The 26479-nt window shown below is 39.0% G+C and overlaps 2 protein-coding genes across 2 annotated transcripts; one reads left to right on the forward strand and one right to left on the reverse strand.

Annotated features, from left to right (window-relative positions):
• The first annotated feature begins 15232 nt into the window (after positions 1–15232).
• Positions 15233–18239, forward strand: zgc:153044 (uncharacterized protein LOC751678 homolog). Its single transcript, XM_029281772.2, has one exon. The coding sequence runs from the start codon at positions 17514–17516 to the stop codon at positions 18057–18059; it is 546 nt and encodes a 181-aa protein (XP_029137605.1). The 5' UTR covers positions 15233–17513; the 3' UTR covers positions 18060–18239.
• A 559-nt stretch (positions 18240–18798) lies between these two features.
• Positions 18799–24541, reverse strand: tgoln2 (trans-golgi network protein 2). The gene is made up of 4 exons (XM_020657986.3): positions 24336–24541; positions 21802–22484; positions 20874–20957; positions 18799–20782 (listed from the first exon to the last, which is right to left on the reverse strand). The coding sequence occupies exons 1-4, from the start codon at positions 24388–24390 to the stop codon at positions 20777–20779; spliced, it is 828 nt and encodes a 275-aa protein (XP_020513642.2). The 5' UTR covers positions 24391–24541; the 3' UTR covers positions 18799–20776.
• Between the last annotated feature and the right edge of the window lie 1938 nt (positions 24542–26479).

Genomic DNA, 26479 nt, shown 5'->3' on the forward strand with positions numbered 1-26479 from the left:
GTGCTCAACCCGGCGCACGTTCAATGTCATCCTGCAGGTTGAGGGATATCGGCACGAGAGAAATGGTCCCTGCAAACACAAGAAAAACAATCAGTGTAACAGATCAATAGCTGCATCGTTAAGGTCAACTTTTCAGGAGTGGTCAAACATTGCAAACATTGGAAATGCTTCGTGAATTTGCATTAAATGCAACAAATTCATCATGCAAATGGGTAGTTGACAAAAAAAATCTCTGGTACCGAGTAATTGCTGGCATTCAAAGGCACATGTGACTTTTTAATGTTTTTTTTGTTCAAGTATTGTTAATTTTAAGTGAAAAAATATTTTCCAAAGTGAAATCAATACATAAAGAGAGGCTCTGTAATCCAAAAAGCATTCATAGATGTTTTTTTTTTTGTTTTTTTTTTGTGGGCCTCGTCTCTGGAGATATTCTGATGTAATGTTTTTCATCGTTATGTTTTGACCAAGAGTTGGAATTGCACATTCCATAAACCGCAAAAGCCTTTCCAGAAATAGATCATCAGCTTCAGATTGAACTCTGAAAGACAGTAGGCCAAACCAGAACAGCTGACTCCACAAAACACAACAGATGCTCCCTTACTTTGTCTCTTTGACTTTTGCAACTTTTTCCCACAAATTCCACATCCTCAAACGTCAAACTTCACCTCGCATCTCACCTTCTGTCACCTCGTCCTCCTCACTCCACCCTCCTTTTTTTAAAGTCTATCCATTTGGGGGGGGGGGGCGAGTATTAAACAGTCCCGCCCAATGGGAACTTCCTCAACACAACAGCGCAACACCCAAAGACTGGACTCAGATCAGCTGGATGTGACAAAGCTCCAGAGACTTTACCGCAGTCTTCTCCACACCCTGCTGGTGATTTGTTCCCATAAAAAAATATGTCAGTAATAGCTGCACCTTCATGAATATGGACCAATGTGGAAGCTTTGTTCTATCTGCACAGTGACTTCAGTCAAGTACCTCTCTCTTAGGAGATGACATACTAGCCCGTCAGATGTAGAGGTTTTTTTGTTTCTGGAAAAAAGAAGAAGACGCATATAATGTCTAGACATCAAAGGAATGACGCAAATGTTGTGAAAGGGCTTTCTTTTGTAAGTCTTGTGAACTGGCTGTCAGGCGTGCGTAAAATGTGCATTTTAAAGCGTTAGGGAGTGTAGATTCAGAACTAACTATTGCATATTATTTCTATCAGCGTGGCTCGGTTTCTATATTTGGCTTCTGTGGGTGAAGAACTCAATAAAAAACAATGTGGGAGGCATGATCATGAGTTTTTTATATAGAGGATCTGATTCCCTGGGTGCATTTTACAGCTGTAATAATGTAATCTGGGGAACATTTATTGGGTTGTTTATCTGAAATAACAAGCTAACAACGTGTTAGATAGGCTCAATTAACCAGCGAAATGTTGCTGCCTTCCACTCATTTTCTCTTTTCTCAGTTTCTGCTTCTTCTTTTTTCTCCACCCCTATCTGATTAGAAATCTACACCATGAGGTGTTTTTTTTTTAACCATCAAAAAGGAGAAGCCGTAACCTCACACCATCAAGCTTCACATGATGAATGAACCTACATGAATGTTATGGTCAAATAATCAGCTTCAGGAATGTGCTCAATGAATCAAACTCCATCCCGCGGATCATTTCAGTCCTCTGTGAGAAGAAAGAGCAGGGGGAACTTTTCATTGTTTGCACTCTCACCCGGTGTGCGGCCCCCATCACTCGCCCTGCCAGCACCATCGTCCAGAGGAGAGCGGATGTCCTCTAGGGAAAAAACTGTGAATTTGAGAGAAAGATGGAGTGAAATTAAAAAAAAGTGGAAGAAAGGCCAAAATATAGGAAGAGAGAGATTTAAAAAATGAAAATGATGTTACAGCTTGTATGGCAATCACAGTTTAGCTGTAGTGTCTTATATTGGTGGACAGAAATATGAAGTCATCCTTTTGGGGAGTTAAAGAAAGGAAGAAAGAAAATAAGAAAGAAATTTGACATCTGTTATCCAGCTGCAGTATTTCTTAGGGACACCAGGAGAAAAAGGAATTAAACCCATGAGGGAGGAGCTCTGTGGAGAATGAGAGAGAAGAGAAACTCAGGATCAAGAATGGAAGGATTAAAGACTCACCTTTTTTCTGTCATGTTATCCTGGTTATATTTCAATGTCAGGAACTGAGCTCTCTTTTGTGATTAACTTAAGCCAGCATGCATGTTGAGGTGTAAATACATTATTTACCCTTATAGAATTTTTTGACATCCTTATACGAAAGTTTACCCCTTACAAGAGAGCAATATGGCTACTTCTTTGAATAGGCCAGATTTGAAAAAAGTTGCACAGTGTTTTTTTTTTCAAACCCTTCTTGTTAAACACATTTGGTTACATTATTTTAATAAAATATGCATTCATGTGCTTAAAGCAAACAAGACCATCACTCAGCAGATTGATTATGCATTAATAGTTATTTCTAATGCCTGTAACAGCTGCCTTAGGGTAGGTGTCAGATAAGGCGATTGCCAAAATATCCTTTGTTTGTTTTTTTTCCTCTGCAAATATTCAGAGGCGGTGATACATTTGACTGTAAAGAGAAAGCAGGATGAGAGGAATCATCAGAAAACACTCCTTTTGCATCTACACGTCAAGATCAAAGAGCCAAGGCGTACTTTTTGTCCACTGGGGGCGTCAATATCGACACACACAAAAAGTTCTTTGTCTTAATGGGCGAAATATGCTGCTAACAAATGATGATCTTATAATCGGAGACAGTTCATCAAAATAGCTAATGGATTAATGCACAGCTGCTTAAATTATGTGATAAGTAGTGTTTATTTTTATTGAAAGTAATTACATTTTTCAATATTCTTTCACATTGACTTGTTCTTTGTGAACAGTTAACAGACCACACTGATTCAGCCCGCGGGGTGCCAACTGATTTGGTCAGGTTTATAGCATATGGGGACAAAAATGTAAAGTCCTTAACCTCTTCCTGATTACAGCTTTCAACCAGCTGTAGAGCGGCTGTGAAAATAGACACACACACACACACACACACACACACACACACACATTCACATACACTGGCTGTGCGGCAGAGCTTTGCAGGGCTGCGTCACTCCTGCAGGCCCTGACAGTAATCAGCAGAAGAAGTGAATGCTGAGGAAGTGTCAACAGAAACAAACCCTGTGCTTGGTTTTGGCCAGATTGAACTGATAGCTCATTGCCAGTGACATAATTTAGATGAATGGTGGGTGCAATCCATCAGAAGAGTATCGGCGGTGTGAGTGTGAGGAAGAGGAGGGGTGCGACCCTCTCTGTGCCTGGCTGCCAGTAGGGATCCCATTTACCCTACACCTGTTAACAACACCAATCCCCTTGTATAAACAGTAAAGTGATCCTTTTATCGAAGGCAGGGGGACGCACACAGATAGACAGAGAGACAGAGGGCGAGAATGTGGAGAATGTGCGAGTAAGGAGACGAGGGGAGAGATGAAGAGGAGGAATAAAGAAATGTTTGCTTGTTTGGTTTTAGGGAGACTAGAACCCCTGACATGATGGATGAACCTGGGGTCTGCAGAGACAAGTCATGGACAGATGGCTCACAAACACTCTCCAATCACTGCACTGCAGGCTGCAGACTGAAGCAAGAGGGACATCTAGTGGTGGAGAGGGGAACTTCGGCACAACTATTTAAAATTCCTTCCTGAACCGGAGGAAATTGAATTAAACATTTTTAAATGTCAAGTTTACAACATGTAAATTAAGAGATATCTTTATAAATCACCTTACTAGCTAAATATGCAATTAAATGATTACTGAGAGCAAATATCCATTTAAATCCTCTTATAAGAACATATTGCTGTATTTTTTCAAGACTTAAACAAAAAAATATAATAATGAAATTAAATCTTGCAAAATCAGTTACATAAAAGAAATACAGTAAGAACCAGAAAATATGTATTATTTTATAAGTATTTGGCTTAGTTAATACTCATAATAGTAGGGCCTAATATGCTTAAGGTAACAGTTGTACAGTGGGCCTCGTCTTATGAAGGCCTGTCGACTCTGGAACACGTTACAATCTGAAACAAAATCAAGTGCAGATACAAAAGATTTCAAAACAAAGATCAAGTGCTGGCTGTCATGACCCAGAGCTGTTTACACTTTTAGCTTGTTATATTTGACATCTCTTGTTTTTTTTATAGTATGGTTTATGTATTTTATTATATCTTCATATGTGAATGTAACGATACTAAACAATGAATATTACACTGTAACGGCTTAACTACAAACAATAGTCCAAAATCAGCAAATGCAATAAATTTTATCAAACACATCAAAGTCATGCTATGTATTGTAAAAATGTTAATTTAATTTCCTCCATGAAATAAATACATATTCATTACATTTTTATAGATTTAAGAGAAGAGTGTAGAGAGAGAAAATGGATGAACATGAAGAACATGAAACCTAAACAGGTTTTAAAAGTTGTTTTCATGAGGATGTTTATTTAACAGTTAGCAGTCATTCATTTAAATGATTTAATAGTAGAATTTGTTTATTATCATCAGCTTATTTATTCACTTTTATACACTCCACCTAGAATTAATCAATTATTTTCTCTGAATTTAAAATACATACAAAAAAAGTATTTTTTGTTGATGTTTGTGATGTTGCAAAGTGGCTTTCCTTAAGATATTTTAAGGAAAGTAGAAAAGCCCACTCTGCCATGAAACCCAGTGTTTTTCAGTGGGATACAGAGGCATTTTTTAGGGTTTAGGGTAGAGTATTATTCCTTTTTGAATGCCTCTTTTATGAAAAGGGAAAAGAACGACTATTGTGTTAAAAGCAATCGTGTCAAGCAGAAGGCTAATTGCCCTTTTTCAAACACTGAACATAATAGGCCAAAAATCTAAATTGGACTAAATGACCCTCCTGTAGCTGGAGAGAGGCTTTATGGTCATCACTGAATAATAACACGAGTCAGAAACAGCACAGAGCAGTGACCTGGCAGGTTTTAAGGTAACCATTAGCTGTTTGATAGCTTCATGGAGGTTTCTGCATGTTTTTGTCATTATTGTCCACTTTTCACTGTCAGCCTGATTAATTTTACAGAGAGAAAATAAGCCGGGTTTTCATGCAGGATGGCTTTTTTTAAGCTAGTCTGCCTCTCTTTTCAACTATCTTTACAATTGGACAAGAGTTACTACAGAATGGACTTTAGTGCTGAGGTGTGGACGACGTTCTTCCTCTACTTTGAGTAATGGCAGCATGTTTAGATTTCAGATTTACAACCATTGTACTCCAGAATTTAAATATTGATTTGGGTTAGTTCAGTTTTGTTTTGAAAGAGATTTCAACAGAAAGCCCTTAAGCTCTCGCTTTACAAAACTGTATAAACACATCTTGATAAAACTTTCTATCAAAGTAAGAATATCAGTGAACACAATGCTTCTCTTTGGTTTCTCATGTACACAAATTTGAGAGTACATCAACAAGTTGTTTTACATTACTGTGTCATAAGATCTCGGACAGGAGAAGCAACATCCTGGGGTTTACGCAAGCAATTTTGCAAACCTGCATTAAATGAGCTTGGCTTTTATATGGACAGAAAGAGAAAACAGGAAAAATATACGACAGTGGCATCCTTCTTCTCATCTGACTCTGAAAAGGAAAGCTACTAAGTGAATTTCACGGAATGTCAAACTACTCATCAAGAGTAGATCATTTTATAGCATGGTAATTTATACATAGACTAACAGCCTAAATGGTGACAAAGAACAGAGGCAGTTTAAACCTGGGAAACCAAATATCTCATTCATTAATGAGGCCATCAGTAATTATTAATTATATGCTGATGCAAGGCATGATTAATAGCCTTCTGCGTTAAAATACAAACCTAGGAACTGTAAAAAGTGTTTGTGAACCCATTCATGAACATGTAAGTATTTCATATGTCCACAGTGCTAATTACAGTGCAGCTAATTCTCTTCATTTCCAGCTCATCAGCCCGCTCTTTCACTCATCAATGAGCAAATTGCAGTGTGTGGGAGCACGAGTGTTGAAGACCAACTAACAGTGCGCACTCTCAGAAGAGTTTCTCCTCTCCCTCTTCTTTCCTCCCTCCCCCCGCTCTCCTCTCTCGCTCATATTGTGTCTCTAACGAGTCACGTCCATCCAGCAATTATTATGAAATTAAAGCTATTTTCCATGGCCGATGTTTGCCCCGGTAATAACCACAACGAGATAGGCTTCATTCATTTAGCGTTTTAGTTCAGCTCAATTCCTGTCGCATTAACAAGAAGAGCAAAATCAGAGTGTCACTCAGATATTCTGCTTAATGGTTTGGCGATGGCCTGGCCTTTTTTTCTCCTTTTCCTTTCCACGATCCTCCTAACCCTATCTCCCTGCCAATTACGCTGTTTAATCTATATGTAGATAATGGTGTCCAGGACCTCCCTGTTGAAATGTCAGGTGTGAAGAGGTTATTAGCCAACTTTTAATTACTGTCCATCATTTAGCAGCCAGCCAGACAGATTGGTCCTCGCCGACTGTCCACTTATCTGCTCTGTGAGTGTTGGCTGCAGGCAGGAGAAAGAAAGACATTTAGAAAGCACCAGGTCTCAGGCTTCATATCACCATTTTAACACGATTCAGTGTTGGAGGAAAGACGTGAATGGGGAGGAGGACATGGAGTAAGAAAATAAGATCATGTGATGAAAAGTGTAAAGGAAGTTGATCATGTTGAATGTTTAATGGAGGATTATTTTAAAGTTCAGAAGCAAAAAGGAGAGAACAACATGAAACAAGAATCATCAAAGAACAAAGAGCTTACTGTTTTTTATCTTTACCCCCAATAATTCAACACAAATATATCTACTTTATACAACGATTATTATTAAAACTAGGTCATCACTTTAGCTTCTATCCTTTTGAGGGGAATTATAGATCATTTTTGTTTTGCAGCTTTGCCTGTCTTCTTAACATCAACCTTGATAGGTGGGACAGTATCAAGAAGAAAAGCCTCTTCCTTAGCATATTCATCAGTGCATATCACGAACAACCCTAGACCTGAAAATAACTCTAAAAACTCTGCACCCTCATAACAATTTTAAAAAGATTAAAAGATACAACTTTGATGTCTGTGCATGAAGTAGGCCTGCATACTAAACCAAATACTTGTTTAGCCTAGCTTAGCATAAAGACTGGAACCAGGGGAAAACACCTAGCCTGACCCTTATGGACATAGTATTTCTTCTTTCTTTAACCCTGCGCATACAAATAAAAATAAAAATGATTGTTGTTATGGAATATAAAAAGTAAAGAATATGGCTTTTACTGTAGGTGCTTAAAGCTGTATTTCTTTTTAGAGGCAGCCAATCTAGCTTTAAAAAAAATGTCCCATTCTTTATGCAAAGCTAACTCCAACTCCCCAGCACTCCGACTAATTCCTAGACATTAGATTCACATTCCATTTTATGATCTCATTTTTGGACAAAGGGCAAATACTACAAGATGCGTTGCAAGATGGGGATTTGAAAAAGTCAGTTTCACATTAATGTGTATATCACTGCAGTAAAACTGCTTCAAACATGTAATTCACCATCAACTTAATATAAAACCAAAATCTACCATGAGGTGACTTTATATTTTGTGGGTCCATGGACATGGATTCATGTCAGTCTTTACATTTTTTGGTGCTGAGAAGAACTTGCGGTCTGGTCAGAACAGAGAATTGCCCTGTTCATACAGATTAGCTGGATTTTCCTCTTTTCAAATGTTTTTAAAGTCTGCAAACCATTTTCATGAACCTCTGCCCCCTGTGTTAAAGCCTCTATAGTATATTTAAAGACCCTCAACCTCTGACCCAAATTCTGCTGCTCTGCAATTTCATTCCTGCTCTCTGATACTTATATTGGGGCCCAAAATAATATGAGGCCCGGCCATGAGCCCTGATGCATGTGTGATTGGCTGTGAGGCAGTTTGCATGACCAAACTCTTTTTTTGAGTTTTTTTTGTACAGATAGGACAGTGGATGGAGTCGGAAATCAGGGAGAGAGAGATTGGGGAAGGACATGCGGGAAAGGAGCCACAGGTCAGATTTGAACCAGGGCCGCCCACTTGAAGGACTACAGTCTTCACACATGGGGTGCGCGCACTAGCCACTATGCTACCTGAGCCCCTATCGGCGTTTTATATATGAATACATATGCAACTGTAAAAAAACAACAAAAAAAACAAAGTAAAATTCAGCTTTTATTTAAATTGGGATTTGACAAATTACAAATAAAAATACTCTTTGAGAGTCGGAGCAAAATCATGCAAACTGAAAGTAACTCAGTTTCATTCCTCACCTTTTGCCAAAAAAGGTCAAACATTTATTTTTAAGACTATAACTTCACAGCTCCTGCATTAACGACTCACAACTCTGTGTAAAATATAAAATTATTTGTGAGTGTATAGTGTAGGCAGTGTGAACTATTTAAACTTTTAAAACACATTTAATAACAGTGAATTAAGAGCAGGACTCGTATCCCAAAAATAGAAAACCTCGACTTTGTAACCAGATTAACATGTCTTCATTCAGGCAGAGACACACAGACATACAAACACACATACCTACAGGGGGGGAACTCTTCATTTAGCCCTTGAACTGTATTTGAGAGGATTTACTATTTTAAACTCACGAGAGCAGAGCACTGCTGATTACCACACATCCCAAGCTCACCTTTTCTTCTACCGTCTTCTTCTTCTCTCACCATCTTTTAAAGCTTACAGACAAATTCCGTTGCAGGCAGCGAGCTGTTATTTCAGTAGACATCCTCCCTGTGATGGAGGCTCTGGTTACAAAGAGCTGCCTCTGGATCACACAGAAACAAAGACGCACACACACACACACACACATATAAGCACTGTGTTGTACTCCTTTTGCTCAGGGAAAGACTCAAACAGAAATAGACAATCGGTAAAACCTCAAGAAATTCTGAAACGATGAGATAATTGTGGAATTATTTCTTGCCAGTGTTTTCTTCTGTTTCTTCTCTAAAACTCTCTCTAGGCCACATATGCCTCAGCTGCATCCCAGTCCCTGTAAACCTGAGCATTACTGTGTTTTTTCAAAGTCTGGGGCCAAACTAACCATTCACTGGAGAACATCATTAAGCCGATTAATGTTTTTCATCCCAACATACCTGCCTTTGAACTGCAGTTTGTGTGATATTTAAGACTTTAAGTGGAGCCTCCGTGTTCTGTGAGGGGTTTTGTGTGTGCTAAGACCCTGCTCTCTGAGCTCTGTGCTGAATTACAGCTGACCCATGAAGACCTCGGGCCCCGCTGCTCCTATACCTTTGGAAACCCCTGTCATCTGGATCACATCGGGTTCTAGTTGGGGGCAAAGCAGAGCACTCTCTGTCTGACACAAGTGAAGACGAGGACGATGGAATGAAGGTTCACTGAGGTGGGTGAGTTTGAGCTTTGCTGTAAGAAGAATAAAGCCAGAATGATCAGAAACATTTCTCATCTGCTGTGTTGCATGTTGAGGGATAGTTTTGTTGTCTCTGATGTCACTGAACACTGCTGAGCTCAGCTCGGCAAATGGTTTGAGATGACCTTTGACCTCCAACAACCAAATGAGCAATACTTTATTTGCACATTGCATTTGGATTATGTCTGATTTCAAGAGGATGAATCAAAATAAGTCTGATAACAAGCAAGGTGTCAAAAATATGTTTTATTGAGAAACAAGATATTCCTTTAATCCAGCATGTCTTCACTGTCGCAGATTCTTTTTTTAAGGTCATATCAGTGAAAACATGATTCATTTTTTCTATTTGCTCCATTAAAGATTATACTCCTGAAGAATTTTCTGTGCATGTTTTAAACATAAAATGTGCTGACGCTGACTAATGCTGAACAAAACTATCGGTCATGTTTTATATATGGGTAAACATATTGAGTAAAGTATATTAACATTGTGTAATTCAGATTTAAAAACTTCCACACTCATTAATTCTAAGGAAATCATAAAGGGGAAACTCCTAAATGGAATATAGTCTGTATAATGTGGTAATGGATCAATAGAAATGTGGTTATTTAACTGCACCACAGTAAATATGCTGTTTAATAATTTTTAACAGTTATTCATATGAAGTCATTTCTTTCGTTAATCGAGCAACCGCAAATATAAGCAGGACAAGCAGTACACATGAGGAAAAACAATCACTGCACCAATGATCAACAGATCCTTTCACCTGATGAGTTGCTGCCCCCTGCTGTAACACTGCAAACATGAAATCTTCAAATCCTCATACATGTAAATTAGCAGAAAAACATAGCTGGGCAGCATTAAATTAGGGGATTTATACATAATAATTCAGAGTTTTCACACTGTTATATAGTTATAATGGTGTCTTAGAAATATTCAAAGGCCTTACATACAAGCATACATTTAAAATTCAAAACTTTAACAGAACAGATATGCATGTTTCCATTTGTATTGTATTTATTCTGAATCTGAGACTTCAAACAGAATGGGTTCTGTTGGACTCTGCATGTGTTTCACCTGCTGCGACAGTAATCACTACATTGTATGATTACAGCAATCACGAGAGCAGAGATGTTATTTATTGTAATGACACTCCTGAAGGTGGCCCTCCACATCGCCACAGTGGTAAAATACCTTTATATTTATTGGCTGTGTGCAGAAAAACATGTTCTTTGGAAGGACTTTGCTGTACCCTGTGTTTTCGAATGCTCCTCTGGACTGATTGTTATGTTATAAAAAATCTGTGGATTGCATTTTTTTATGTGAATAATTAATAGCAGAGAGAAATACATTGTTATCTATTTATTCCAAAAATATGTTTCTAAGACAAGATGAATAAGGAAGAAGTGAAAAATATTTGTGAACATTAAATTCAGAACTCTTGACATGCATGATGATTCAAAGTTGAAGCTTTATAGAAGCAGCAGCTCATACAGGCTGAAAGACTGCTAATGGATATATTCATCTGCATTTCTAGACTTGATTATTGTTTAAGACGTAAAAGTGGTCACGCATACATCCTCCACTTTCATTTGTAAGCACAGAAACAAACATACATCTTCTGCCTTCTCTCTCTCTCTCTCGCACACACACAAACATGTGCACACACACAGGCACATTCAATCACTTCAGAAACTCCAAACTTAATCATGTTAGTGCATTCAATGAGTGACGCAGCTCCTTATAATCAGGGTGCTTCGCTAATTCTGCCACTCAGCACACAGTTAGTGTTTTTTTGTTAGTGTTTGTTAGATGATTAGTTTATTAGTGGGTTAGTTTGTTAGTTTGCAGGGAGCCTATATAAGCTCTTTGGTTAGACTCAGGTTTATTGATGTTAGTAGGTTATTAAGAGAACGAAATAGTCACATTTGTTGGTAAGGACTTCTGTTTAGCATATCACTAACACGAGTAGAGCTGTCCGACTTTAGAAGCAGTCTCGTGGTACAAAAAATATATATTCAGATTTCAGCTTTCATACAATGGTGTTAAAAACAAAATTAGTAGGGCATGCTCTAATTTGTAAACAAGAGAATTTGATTTCAAGAATAAAAAAGAAGAGCGATGTTAGTAGGAGTGACAGGTGGAGCTTTGCAGCTTCACCGATGTTAGTATCAAACACCAGAATAATAAAGTTAGTAGAGGAGTTTAGCTTTGCTTGGCTTGTGCTTTTTTTTCCTCATGTTTACAACAAGCCTGGTGCTCATCTGTTAAGGTTGACCACACAGTGCACAGACAGAGAGAAAAACTTAAAAATACATGTAGTTAAAGATGTGAATTAGTATTTAAAGTGTGACACAGTGCACTTATTTCATTTGGAATAAGATCAAAATCATTTGTTTAAAATATGTGGTCAACCCAGTTTGATATCAGCATCTGTTTCTGCTCCTCTTTTCATTTCTTGGTTTATATTTTTCCCAATTTCCTGAAACCCTTCTTGACTTTAGGACTTTTCTTATTGATTGTCTTCTTTAAAAAAAAATCAATCGAAGCTGGTCATTTCTAAGAAGAAGGATTGCAGGATGAAGAGAGAGGAGTGTGTGTCGCACTGCAGGCGTAAAGCAGAGGGTTAGTCTGTGTGTTAGAAAGAAAACAAGGCCAGCCATCAGCATTCAGATTCCAGGTTAGTAATCACTGACTGTTAGCAGCACACATTAGTATTGTTAGATATTAGTGAGATACTGTTAGTAGAAGCCAGACTTGGGTCAAAAGCTATTTGCACATAATTATTAGCAATTGCTGTAATTTGGTCAAGTATCAGAAGATGGGGCTGTGGGCGTTAGGACGGTTTAATTAGAGCCAGCAGGCATCATTTAGAAAACTACACACCATTCATTTACAGCCACACTCTTGTGATTATCTCAATCACAAGAATCCCCTCCATATCTGGCACTTCAATGAGGCTGAAACTGATGCAGCTAAAAAATCATCTGTAAATAGTTTTTATCCCATGTCTGGTACATTCAGAGGATAAAAGAAGAAAAAACTGCATTTTCAAACTTAAGATAGATATAAGAAGATATAAGGAAATCATCAATAAGCATCTAGCAGCTTCAGGACCGTTTGCAAATTTCAGATTCATTATACAGACATAATACACATGCACACACACACATGCACACAAACACACGCATTCACACAGACACACAAGCACCCACACACTACAGTATAAATACACTGACTGTGTATTGTTTTAAGACAAACAAAGAACATACTGTGTGAATAACACATTTTCAAAATGTGAGAAAACTGGTCATCCTTTTCACACACTTTTAGCAGATTTTTTTTTTTTTTTTGTTAACATTACAGGCTGAGAGTATCAGATTTTACAGATCTGGATCTGGCAGAGAGAAGTGAGAAGCTAACACCCAGGACAGCATTATTAAAGCCCCTCTCACAAAGGGAGAAGGTGTTGGACAGAGTAACCAATTTAACAGAGCAGAGAGGTCACTGCACACAGAAGCTGCAGGAAAAAAAGATGCAAAAGAGATGTTTGATTGCTGCAGTGTTGTTTTGATTAGACAAAAAAATAGAGTGGGTGAATGAAGCTACATTAAAATTACCCACAACACATTTTAAGAAGGCAAAAATGTGTTGCAAATCATTTTGGACTCAAAACACCACCCATGAAATGCCTTTCTGCTAAATGTGATCATGCTGACAGAGTGCAAAGCTTTTTTTCTTCTGGAAGCCACTTCATTGGTACACCTAAGTCGTCTCTCTGTTGGGAAATTCTTGGACATGGACCCTCTCCTTCTGCAGCTGCAGGAAAGCATGGCATCGTGCATCAATCACTGCAAGACAAATAACATGAGGGTTGTTTGAGTCAAACGGAAATAAAAAGAAGAATTACAAGTAGATTGTGGTGCAACTTTCAGATTTTTCTGTTTTCTAGCACCTTACAAACATTCATATAGGCATGTTTGTCTTCCAGTCTCCCCACCATGCAAACATTTTCACAGTTAATCCTGCATAATGTTGAAAAGTGAGTCAGAGAAGCTCATTATGTTAATCTGAATTCGTCATATGGTCTTCACTTTCAGGTTGGTTTATCTCTTCCCTTTGCCGTAATCCTGCAAAGGACTGTATTGCATATAGCAGAAAATATGGCAGCGATTTAACACATAACTAATCTTGCATGTTGTATCTGTCCCCTATTTATCTGCACTCTCAGACAGCACTGAGGCTTAGCACACACACACACACACACACACACACACACACACACACACACACAGGAACACAGCCTGTATGTGGGAAAAAGCCATTTATATTCATCTAGACCTATATAACAAGTCTCAGTGTGGAGTGTAAAGTGAATATGAGGGGAATAAAAGTCACCATGGTGTAAATCTGCAGATGGATCCTCTCTGTGAGGCGATGCAGCAGAGGGCGATGGAGCGATGATGCAGCTGCTGGGGTCTGGTGCGAGCCGTGATCTGCCTTTTCATCAGCGTAACTGGAGAAAAACACACAACACACAGCAGCAGAAAAAGTGGGACACGGCCCAACTGTCCTCCAATGACACCCCCGGGATTTCTTTCCATTTTGGTTTGTTCTTTTTGTCCTCTTTTTTTTGACACAAATGAGAGTAAAACCATAGACTGTACGTCACTTGAGATGGGCTGCATTGATACCAGTTATCGAACCAAATGAGTAATGCTATTTAAATATCCATCTGTTACTGTGTGCCAATACAAATGAATATTCTTCATGATTTAAATGAAGATAACTTAGCCTGTACACATAACCTGTCCGGGTGTTAGGTCCTCCCTGTGTCTTGTCTGGAGACATGTCAGCAGCTCTGGAGATGAAGCCTGTGTACGGTCCATTCAACACTGACCACAAGGTCACCTAAAATAAATAAAATCACGCTGAATAAGAAAGTAACACATTTGATGTTACAGTATATGATATTTTTTTCACTACTATTGTTATCCTATACACCTTGTTTGCTCTGTAGGAACAACTAAAAATGTATAAAACCAGATCATGAAACCATTGCTTGGGTTTGAGTTACATTTCTGTGCTCCAGGCTGTAAACACATGGATAATTATATGGAAACAATCGATATGCAATATAGGCTATACTGAATGCACTGTAGGTTAGCACTGCCTAGAGCAACATATTTCTTTATTGCAAATTAGATTAATTCTATCCGGTAAGTGTCCAACCAGGAACAGTCTATAAATAAGCACATTTTAATATTCATAAACGCTGACAGGATGTCAGGTTGAGGAGACACTACAGGCCTTCTTCTGAAGGAAACAAAAGAGTCGAAGTTGATTCAATCTCAGAGATTGTTTAAAACTAACCTCTGTAGCCTAATAAGCGACATAAAAACGTAGCCTATAATTTAAAGATGAGGATAATAATGGCGCAATAAGGTATTTTTTTTTCCTACCAGAGATCTTTGGGCTCTTCGTGCACCTGTCCCGCATCATCAAATGGTGAGAAAACATTAGGTTACATCTTCGTCGTCGTCGTCGTCTTCTTCCATGTTGAGTTTAAGCTCTCTGACTTGCTAAACGACACCGTGTGTGTGCTGTGTGTGACCACCGCCTGCAGTGAGGAGGCTGCTCGCCGTCTGGACGGCAAGCTACGCACCAACATGAGCCGCGGCGGAGCGTCGTCTGTATGGCTGCCGAGCAGAGACGAGCAGATGTTGGGAGTGCCGACAGCAGCTGCGCACTGACTGGTCCGGTCCGGGGAGAAAGCAGGATGAAGTGGAGCCGGAAGCCCCGGGACAAAGAAAATGGATAGGCGGCATTAACGAGAACAGCGACGCCTTTGAGTAAGCAGGGCCGCACAGAGCTGAATAATGAGCGGGCACGGTCTCCAGCTGCTGCCACAGGTTTACGCTCTTTTGTATGCACGCCCTTCATCCACCATCTGTGTTTCCCGGGCAACCGAGGACTGCCTGCAGGCTCTACCAGCAGCTCATCCATTACAACCACCTCCACCCAAGAACACACCAGGATATTCTCATATAACTCCACTTACGTAGGCTTTAAGACTGGGAGGATGTATTCTGTTGAAAGGATAAACTCTGTTTAACAGATTGCAAGCTTAAAAAACATTTTTTACTCTCTTATTTTATCAGTGATTAAAGCGTAGCCTATCTAAAATGTAGGCTATTTGTTCAGTGTAGGCCTATTTAATTTTGAAGTAGGCCTACCTGGTCGTTTTATATGCTTAATTTTCAGAATTGGTTACCACTCGGTCAATATTCCTTTGATATTTAAAATATGGTTATGTAGCCTATTACTTGTTTTATATTGTGTGTCTATTAGCCTAACTTTCAGAGATTTGTAAATGCACATTTGCTCATAGGATGGTAGTAGGTAGAAAATGGAGAACATCTACAGTGAGTATCTCATGAGATTTTGACACTTGTGTGACACTAAATGTGTTTGAAAAGCAGTTTTTCTGTGCCGTTTAATTTGGAACAGCTAGACAAGTGAACTGAACCAGTTTTTAATGACATACTTAGACATCATCATACACCATATGTAGCCTCTGTAAACCTTTGATCAATAGTCAATACTTTTTTGACTGTTGATCAAACACTTAGGCTAAACCCCTTTGGAGCCTACATAACCAGCCGGTTTCTAAATGGAGAGATTGATCATGTGCTGGATTTGTGCATTTCTTTATTTGTACAGAAGTCTTTTCCACTTCAGACAGAAAACCTGTTAGCCTATATCTGGTGTGACCACCATTTGCCTCATGCTGTCCAAAGAATATCTCCTTGTAGCGTAGAGATGATCAGATTGTCGATTGTGGCCTGTGAAATGTTGGTCCGCTCCTCTTTAATGGCTGCACGATATTGATGGACCCAGGAACTGGAACATGCTGTCGTATACACCGATCAAGAGCATCCCAAACATTCTCACCTGGTGAAATATCCGGTGAGTATGCAGGCCATGCAAGGACAGGAATTTCGTCAGATTTCAGGAATATTGTCTACAGTTCCCTTTTAACATAGACCGTGCATGATGATGAGGGGATGGTGGTGGATGAATGGCACAACAATGGGCCTCAGGATCTTGTCCTGGTATCTCTGTGCGTTCAAAATGTAATAAAATGCACCTGTGTTTGTTGTCTGTAGCATATGCCTAACCATACCATAACCCCATCGCCACCATGGGCTACTCTATTCACAACTTTGACATAGCAAACCGCTCACCCAATGCCACATGCCTGTCACAGTGAAAAGTGGAGGTCCACGGTTGACGTGGTTACATGTGTTTTGTGGTTGTGAGGCCGGTTGGACGTAGTACCAAATTCTCTGAAAACTGCTTTGGAGACGGCTTATAGGGCAGAGAAAAGAACATTTAATTTGTGGGCAACAGCTCTGGTTCACATTTCTGCAGTCAGCATTCAATTGCACACCCTCAAAGTTTGGGGTATCTGTGGCCTTGTGATCAAAGTGGACATTTTAGAGTGGCCTTTAACTGTGACCAGCCTATGGCACAGGCCTACCTGTCCAATAATTTAGCTGTCTAATCAGCATCTTGACATGCCACAACTGTCAAGAGGATGTAAAGGAGAAGTGCTCACCAGCACAGATGTAACACATTAGTGAACACATTTAAGAGGAATGGGCCTTTTGTGTGCAAAGTCTTAGATCTTTGTAGTAGCCTCGTGAAAAATTGTGGTAAAACATAAGTGTCGCGTTTACAATTTTTGTTCAGCGTAATATGGTACGAAAAAAATAAGCTATCAAGACAAGATTTTTTTTTTTTGTGTCCGTTTATGGTTTGCTTTTCAGTAAAATAAGTGTGGTGTCGCCTCTCACCATAGACTCCTCTCACGCACAAGAGTGTAATAGAAACCCCATGCAGCAGGGGGCGACAGAGTGTGCGCTCACATAAATGTGGCCTTCCTGTGTTGCCTTACAATTGGCAGATTTTCAGAGAGGCAAGCTAGCTGCAGCGTTGCGCTGGTAAAATTCTCACCATTAATGCACCAGTTGGGTCCTTCTGGGCTTTCCGGCCTGTGCCGAGTCACCGACCACCTATACCTCAGTAATGGTAAAGCGGCTAATGATTCCTCCCAGGTGACTCGATACAACATCACTTGTATAGTGACCGCCACTGAGACCAGGAGCAGCTGCTCTCCTTCTCCAGGGGTGGAGTTCCTCCACATCCCGGTATCTGACTCCCCGGTGTCTCCTCTTATGGAGCACTTCGACGAGGTTGCAGATCAGATTCAGCGGACTGCGGAGTGCGGAGGACGGACATTGGTGCACTGTAACGCCGGAGTGAGCCGCTCCCCCGCCCTGTGCATGGCCTACCTGATGAAGCACAGAGGAGTGACGCTGATGGAGGCCCACAGGTGGGTGAAAACCTGCCGACCAATGGTAAGGCCTAACAGTGGTTTCTGGAAGCAGCTCATAATGTATGAGATGAAGCTGCAGGGGTGTAACTCTGTCCGCATCGTCTCCTCCTCCATGGGAGAAATACCAGACATTTATGAGGAGGAGGCCAGAAACATGATGCCACTGTGAAGAATTCAGTGTAGGCTACTGCTCTGTGGGGACATCAGAGGAACATTTTGTACTGTGTCACATCCCTAATGTGTTCCTTGATCAGAACTTTTTGTTATTATCTATAACATGTGTCTTGGTTGCTCTTCTTGCAAGTTAAGTTTCAAATAAAGATATAATCCTATGTTGGGAAAAAAAAGATTGGTTTGCATTTACTTTTGACAAACAAATCATTCCTAAGTGTTTTATCTGTCTAAAGGTTTGTCCCCTTGGAGTCCATGATCTGTTACCAGTTACCCAAAAAAGTTAAATTTAGGTCTGGATTTTGAGCTTCACTAAAAAGTGAAGAGTAGATAAATACATTCTGACCGTCTGATTTATCCAGACATTACCAACCTGTACCCTGAGTAGAACCTCCCATGTTTCAGCTACAACAGTAAAGTACATACATACTGTACTCATTGTTGAATCTCCAAACTAATATAGTTCTATTATCAGTCTTTCCATGTCCAATATAATCAAATAAAGGTGAGGCTGTCATCTTTCAGCATAAGAATCACTTCTGATGAGGGTTCAGTTTGCTGATAACACACTGTGGGATTTTGTATGAAGGACTTTGTACCTTGTTGTATTTGTTAAATCTTTAAGGAGATTAGTACTTGATGTTCCACCTACTAAATGCTTGTATGAAAAAGGCCCTGAATCAGAAAGGTAACTTAAAAATAACCTAAATGAAGTCAATTCACACACTTCAGACCAGTAAGTACAAAAAGCTTTTTAATTTTTGAATCAATCCTCATTTTAACGCACACACATTTGTGCAATAATCCATTTTTAAGGACAGCAGTATGGACAGCCATTCCTAACACACGTAAATAAACAATTAGTGAAACATGCCTCTTTTCATGCCAATTTGAGCCAGACTGTTCAGAAGAATGACTGATCATTTAATTTATTTATGTTGCTTTGTCACTCATGAAAATAGCAATGAGTTGTAAACAAATCTTAATATTAAAAAAAAAGCTTTATATATTTTTTTAGATTTCACAATAAAAACACAAAGACGGAACACAATTTGAACTCTGCCAAGAAACAAACTACTGATTTAATCTTCCTTCCCTTTTTACTGAAAGGTCTCTTGATATATTATGACTGTAGATTTGAACATAGTCTTAATTAAGCAAACAGGCACAAAAGAATCACACATAAAATCACAGTTCAAATGTTCACACATTGGCACAAGTTATCTGTTGTTTCTAAAGATAACACACACATCTACTCTATCCACAGAAAGACATTTAACCTGATAGTTCATTCCCATCAGTCAATGCAGCTGAGGGCCAGTGGCCTACAACAAAACAGTTTTTAGACTTAAACGTGAACATTACTGATCAGAGATTCAAAGCTACAAGTGGTACAGGTAGAAAATGTTCATCAACAGGAATAACCAGTTACATAGGTCAACACCACCTGTGTAACTGGTTATTCCTGTTAGATAAACATGGGCAGTCGCACATTAACCAGACCGACAGGTTACAGATATGTACAGGCAGAGCCATGATTTTAATCTCAGCACACGGATAGTTTAACATTTACTTTCAGTGTGGCTAAATAAAGAGGCTTTACATGTGTACCCAACACTCAGACATCAGTTCAAAAGTCATTCAGATGTTCTTTTAAAAGACTTCTTCAACAGGTTTGTGGTTAGAAAAGTTGCTTTTGGATGAGAAGATGATCAGTCCTGGATGCTAAATATGGAGCTAGAGTCATCATTTTAGTTGAGCTAAATGCTCTTTTCATAGAAATAGTCAAAAACGTTTCAACCCCTACATGTCCTGTTAAGTGTTTGGAGTTAAAAAACACAATGTGTACACTTTAAAGCTGATGGAAGCCAGTTTTTGTTACCTTTGGAAATACAGTCAGGCTAGCAGTGTAACTATTACCAGAAGCTATGCTAGGCTACATTAACTAACAGCTGCCTGTCGCATTTCTTTTGTATTTACAAGAGAGATATAGTAATGATACTGAGCTTCTCATCCAACTCCACATGAAAGAATATTTCTATAAATGTCAAACTACTGCTTCAAGCACAGTCATAATGTCATATCATATAATAAGTCAAAGCTGGTTAGCACTGTGCTAACCTGTTATTTGGAAATTAAAGGTCTTTTTTTACATTCATTTCGCCAACACCATACGGTTAGGAAGAGAAGCAGAAACCCTCCTGTGATGCTTCCAACCACCTAAAAGGACTCTATTTACATGTTATCAAAGACATTTGAAACAACCTGGAAGAAATTATACACTGTCAGTATTGTACAAGGATTCAGATGGCTTTTTTTTTTTTTTTTTTTAGGTACACCGTGTACTAACTGATGTACTGTACAAACAAGTCTGGAGTCAACAAAGCTAATATTCTCATCTGCTACTGAAATATCCTGAGTCAGAACCTTAACCAGGTCAAGATTGCCTTCTAAGTGGAAAAGACACTAGTGCAAAATCAGCATGCTAATAATACCCCCACTTCATTTTGCTTAACCCCTCAATAAGGCAATGGTGTCATCTGCATAGTCATAAAATAATCATCTAAAGGTAATAAATTCCAATTAACAAAAGGTGAAATCAGCACAGTCTACACCAGGAACAGATCTACAGCCAGCATCCATTCACCCACTTCTGACATTAGCCCCGGTGTTTTCAGCCGCACGAGGCGATGGCTTCAAGAGAATAACTCGAGATCAATTCTGGAAGAAAATCATTTAAAAACTCAACATCACATTTTTTTCTGAATTTGGATATTTAGAAATGGCGAGGACATTCCTATCAACAACTTACCTGTTGTTCAAGCTTCTGGTAGTCACAGGATTTAGGTCGACGTGCTGATCTGGATCTCTTTCCCTCCAAGACAAAGGCAAGTATCTGCAAAGACAATATTGGAAAGGTTTTATTTGTATTGACGAGGCTTATTGAAAGTTTCAAAAACATTTTTGCTACAGGATTTAAAAACATTTTGTCCAAATATATAGGCAAACCAACCAACCAATAATAGTAACATCCACGACTCTTCTAGAGTAGAGGTGGGGGAAAAATTTAATTATGTAAAAATCGAGATTCTTATCTTCTGAGATATTAAATAGATTCGTAACTTCCAAAAATCAATTTAGTTTTCGCTAATCAGTCACTCCCTGCTAAGTGCTAATGCTAGCTCTTTAACTCAGTAGAATGCCAAGTGGAGCAGCAGGAAGTACAGCCAGTCTCACGTTAACTGAAGTAGATCCTGAACTATGTACTAATTCAGAAATAGACTGATCCATGGATCCATGAATCCAGAATTGTTATAAGTCATTAATTGATTCTGAATCGTATCGAAATCGAATCGTGAGACGCCCCGAGGATTTCCAGCCCTATTCTAGAGTACAGACATTTAGGCTTTTCTGTGATTTCAACAGCGCCTTCAGTACTGAGAGGACCTACTGCACTTTTCCATTTCAAATTTCCTTTGAAACTCATCAGCAAATATTCATCAGAGCTAAACTATGACACATGTGTTCCACGGCATAAAACAAAGCTCTGCAAGAGATCTAGCTCAGTCATTTCCGGGGTTTGTTAACGTCAAATGTTAATTCCATCCCATTGCATTTGCCTGCACCATGGATGCACGGACCAGGGTGTTTGACACGAATACATTTGAAACTCAAATCTAGGTGATTGCAAACTCAGTAAGTATGGTTCAGATAGATGAAGGAAACAAATGGCCAAGTACCTTTCTCTTGTTGTGGTAAGTGATGTAAAGTACAGCCACCAACACAGCTGTAGTAACAAGGTAGGCAAAGAAATGGCTGCTTTCTGCCTCATCCCTGATACCAGTTGGGATGAACTGAGATCTGTCTCCTGTTTTTCTATTACTTGATTCTTTTACGTCTTCAGTTTTATCTGAGGCAGCCTTGTCTTCTTCCTTTTCTAATGTGAGATCATTGGGGTCCCCTTTTTCTGTCTTTTCCACCTTTTCTTTTGCCTTTTCCATCTCAGCCTCCTCTCCATCTGTCTCCTCCTCCTTTGTATCCTCCATGATATCCTGTGCCTCTGTCGTGGTCTTCGTGGCACCCGGGGCCACTGTCGTGATCTTCGTGGCACCCGGGGCCACTGTCGTGATCTTCGTGGCCCCCGGGGCCACTGTCGTGATCTTCGTGGCACCGGGGGCCACTGTCGGGTTCTTCTTGGGGCCCTTCACACCTGTATTCTTGGTGCTGGCTTTCTCTGGCTTGTTCTCTGCCCCGGCCGTCTTAGGAATGTCAGAAGAGTCTAAGGTATTTTTATTCTCTTTAACTTTATCTCCTGTTGTCGTTCCCTGAATAATTGTATGTGCAGACTCTACAGTTGCCTCTGTAGCATGAGCTTGTGGACTAGAGATTGATTCCTGCACAGTATTTAGTTCTGGTATAGACCCTGTGAAAGGAAAACATGAAATGGGATCAGAAAAAATGAGATTTTAAACAGTGCTCAGGGCCTGGTGACATAAAAAGAAAATACTTGGATGCTTTGTTATTGTCTAATAATAAATGTCATTAATACTGCCACAGTTTGCCAAGATAAGTCTTTTCATCATTACCTATTTTCCTAAATTTTAAAATGTGTTTTCTTAGACATAACTTGTCTTGTTCTTTCATTTAGTACTTTTTTTTAGTAATACCCTGTCTTCATCTTGTCAGCTTTCCATGCTCATAGCTTAATTAAACAAGCTGAGGTGATTTTATTGGATGATCAAATTATATGTTACTGGAAGCACACACAAAAAGCCATTAGAATATACGGTGAGAGATATTTTTGAAATGCAAAACAGCATGGAGTTTGGTATACAGGCTGAAAATGTCAACAATAACCTCTTTCATTTGTACTTCCTTTTCATAGATGGTTCCTTGAACCACAGTAAAGTTTGACACTTTATTTGGAGGCTTAGGTTACTGACTGTCTATTGGTGCTGACTATACAGGAAGATGGTGTCTTGTTTTAACCTGTCTACAATATTTCTTGTTGGGCCTGTTGGAAAAAAAAAAGTCATGATATAGACTCCATGGCCAATTAATAAAGTGTACACGTAGAATCCAATAGAATTCAATACAACTACTATTACACTAATACTTCATGTGTTGACATTTGCACAGACTTAATTTTTTAGAAGATTTCCAAATGTATGTATATAATCTATGTTATTTGTTGTGTCTTAATAAATCAGCAACAGCAGAGAGACAACAGGAAGAGAGAGAGAGAGAGAGAGAGACAACAGGAAGAGAGAGAGAGAGAGAGACAACAGAGAGAGAGACAACAGGAAGAGAGAGAGAGAGAGAGAGACAACAGGAAGAGAGAGAGAGAGAGAGAGAGAGAGACAACAGGAAGAGAGAGAGAGAGAGAGAGACAACAGGAAGAGAGAGAGAGAGAGATTATTCAGAGGCCACTGAGCATATAAACATCTGTCCAATGTGATTCATTGTCACATACCCAAGATTTATACATCCACCATCAAGGCTTCATTAAAAAACCTGAAAATTACTATTAGAAATTGAAAAAGCTATAGATTTAATTAATAAGATAGTTGAAAAATGTGTTTGGGGAAAACATTAATTATTGACAACCACGTTGGTTCCTGGTAGGCCTACTAACTAAATAATTACCTCGCTCGTTTATTTCTTTGATATAAGTTAATGTTTTCATACTTGGGAGTTTTCCCACCTCGGGCCATGTTTGCTGAAACTGTGACAAGCTGGTTGACATATAAAAACTTAGAGCAGGAAAAGAGGGCTGGTTGTCTGGCAGTGTAATTAAGCTTCTATAAACACACACTCTGATGTGTACACTGCACTTAATGTGAGCTCAGAAGACAAACAGAGAGTAAACGAGGCCCTATTGTTCACAGAGACATCTCACATAATGTAGTATAACTACAATGAATATTTTTCTTAATGTTTCGTATGACTGCGTGTAACGTTGTTGGAGAAAGTGTCATATTTACCCGATAAGAAAATAAATTAATTAATTAAAGCACACTCAGTTTATTTTTTAACAAAAAGTGTTTAGTCACATAAAGGAAACCCCTATTTGAACATTTCCTGTATTGCCACTTTTCCCTATTTATCAAACTAATAGCCTATGTCAAATGAATATATTTGATTTTCAATAAGCTTTGTCGTCACTTTGTTACACCCAGTAGCTTAATTGGCTAGAAGGGACCATGTGGGAGACAATCATTAGCTTATCAGAATTAGGAGACAACGCAGCAAAACGACGTGAAACTTCACTCACCTCTGACTACACAGCCACACGCAAATAACGATAGTATCAGAAAACACGTCCTCATTTTGTCGACACGGCGATGAAAACACACCAAGATATTTTTAAGAGCGGGTCTCCTCTTTGAGCTGACGGCTGAATCTGCGTTGTCAACACAACCCGACAGGTTGGAGGATTTGACATCAGGATCTCTGTTCTGCTTCCGTGTACAAAGCAACTCCTTTTCTTCTGCAGTGCACGACACACACACAGTGGGGGGATGTTACTGCCACCTAGCGGTCAACTGTGATATAATGTTGATAAGCGCCGGCTGCCTCCGTCCATACTTCATCAGGATTTAGCCCCTAAACAATTTCAATGTTTTAATCTAGTTTTAGGCCTATCTGAATTACCGTAATTTCATTACAGCTGCCTTACACATCTCACAAATACACCATTTTTCCTTTAAAAAAATATATTCTATTGACATAGGCCTATGACAAATAGCCTACTAACACCCTTTTTTGCATTTATACAGGCATGTGACGTTTCTCCGAAAACAACAACAATGTAAATGTTTAAATAAGTAGTGAATGTCAACCCTGAATTTAACTATTATTCATTCAAATTCAGTTGTAAGAAGTATTCTGTGAAATATGCCTGAAACTCTGGAAAGTTAAGCAGAAAGAATCATTTTCCCACACATTCAGATATCCTACTGCAGGCTGTTTAGGCTATGTTATCAGTAGCCTATACTGAAGTTTGATGGGTTTCTTTTAGAGTCAGCCTATTTCCTCTGTTTCACTGCTTCGATGTGACCAGTCATTCAAGTGATTTAAACACCCGTGTTTCATCACATGGGCATACTGTGAGTTATTCAAAATGGGAGCATATAAAGAATCATCTTCCCCTTTTCAAAAACTGCCATTGCATAATGCCTCCATTAATCACTGTATGACTTTTTTAGTTGTGCATGTTCGCACATTTTACGCCGTTGACTTGAGCTCTATATAGGCTATTGACTTTCACCATTGCATTATTATTTTTAAATAGGAATAACGTGTAAAAAATTAAATAGCCTACTTAGGCAGGATTATGATGGATTCGACTATGTGTGAAGGAGATACAGCCACCTGTTGTTAAATCCCTGAGTATACTCGTCTGATATCAATTTATAAGGATATAATTTTCTACTGAAAAGTTCAATTTTACTAGGTAATTTTTTCCTGTTGATCCAGCACAGAAGGGGAATGATAATACATTTGTGTAATTACTGCCACCTGCAGGTCATGTACTGGTATGATGGGGATATGCGATAGTGGTGTCAGTATATCACCTTATCAGCAGATGGCAGTATTGACATCTAGAGCAAATTTTATAAACTGTGACAGGAGCACATCATGACACCAGTTAAAGTACATGTGACAAGTACATTATCAAAGTAACCCTAAAATTACTTTAAGGCATAAACAAATGTAAAAATAATAACATTAAGTAAAATAGTAATTGTAAAGTCACCATATATACAGCTGAGCATCATAAGTAATATTTAACAGTTTCATAGGAGAGACAGTGGCAGACGTGCAGCAGTTACAAGATAAGATAATCATGAAAATGTTAATTGGAGGTGTTTAACATCTCAGCTGGGTGCAGAGCACCTGTGGGTTCTTGTAATGAATATGTCTTAATTGTGGCAGGCTATTTGACATTTGAAAAGTCCGATGATCCCTCTCATTCTTGAACATCATTTGCATTTCCATCTTTAAGGTCAAACAGGTATGAATAATACATTAAGGAGGTTCTTAAGCTCACAGCAGCCATACCTATCCACACAAAGGCCCCAGCTGAGTGTTGCTAAGCTCACTGAATGTTACTGAAACAATCAATTAATTTAACTGGGAAACCACATGTGAAGAAACAATGCATCCTGTTATTAATGGGAATATAAGGTCATGAGTCAATGGAAGACACATGGTTCAGCCTTTTCTGCTGAGTTTGACATAGTCTTCTCAATGTGGCAAACACAATGACTTGAACATATCAGAGTCAGCCTGTGTTCTTGTGTCTTTTAAGGCTTAACTTTTGTTTTATTCTGTGGTTTTATATTTAAATTTTTATATTTTCACATCACATGACAGCTCTTGGAGAATTACTACGCCTGAGAACTACCTAAGGGT

This window comes from Labrus bergylta, chromosome 2 (genome assembly GCF_963930695.1).
Source record: "Labrus bergylta chromosome 2, fLabBer1.1, whole genome shotgun sequence".
NCBI classification, from domain to species: domain Eukaryota; kingdom Metazoa; phylum Chordata; class Actinopteri; order Labriformes; family Labridae; genus Labrus; species Labrus bergylta.

What these genes read in the sequence shown, in the direction of transcription:
- zgc:153044 (XM_029281772.2), top strand. Translation starts at nt 17,514, where the DNA reads ATGCACCAGTTGGGTCCTTCTGGGCTTTCCGGCCTGTGCCGAGTCACC.
- tgoln2 (XM_020657986.3), bottom strand. Translation starts at nt 24,390, where the DNA reads ATGAGGACGTGTTTTCTGATACTATCGTTATTTGCGTGTGGCTGTGTA. An exon ending in GTGTGGCTGTGTAGTCAGAG is followed by an intron (nt 22,485 to 24,335) that starts GTGAGTGAAGTT and finishes TTCCTTTCACAG; the next exon opens with GGTCTATACCAGAACTAAAT. An exon ending in CTTACCACAACAAGAGAAAG is followed by an intron (nt 20,958 to 21,801) that starts GTACTTGGCCAT and finishes TTGTCTTTGCAG; the next exon opens with ATACTTGCCTTTGTCTTGGA.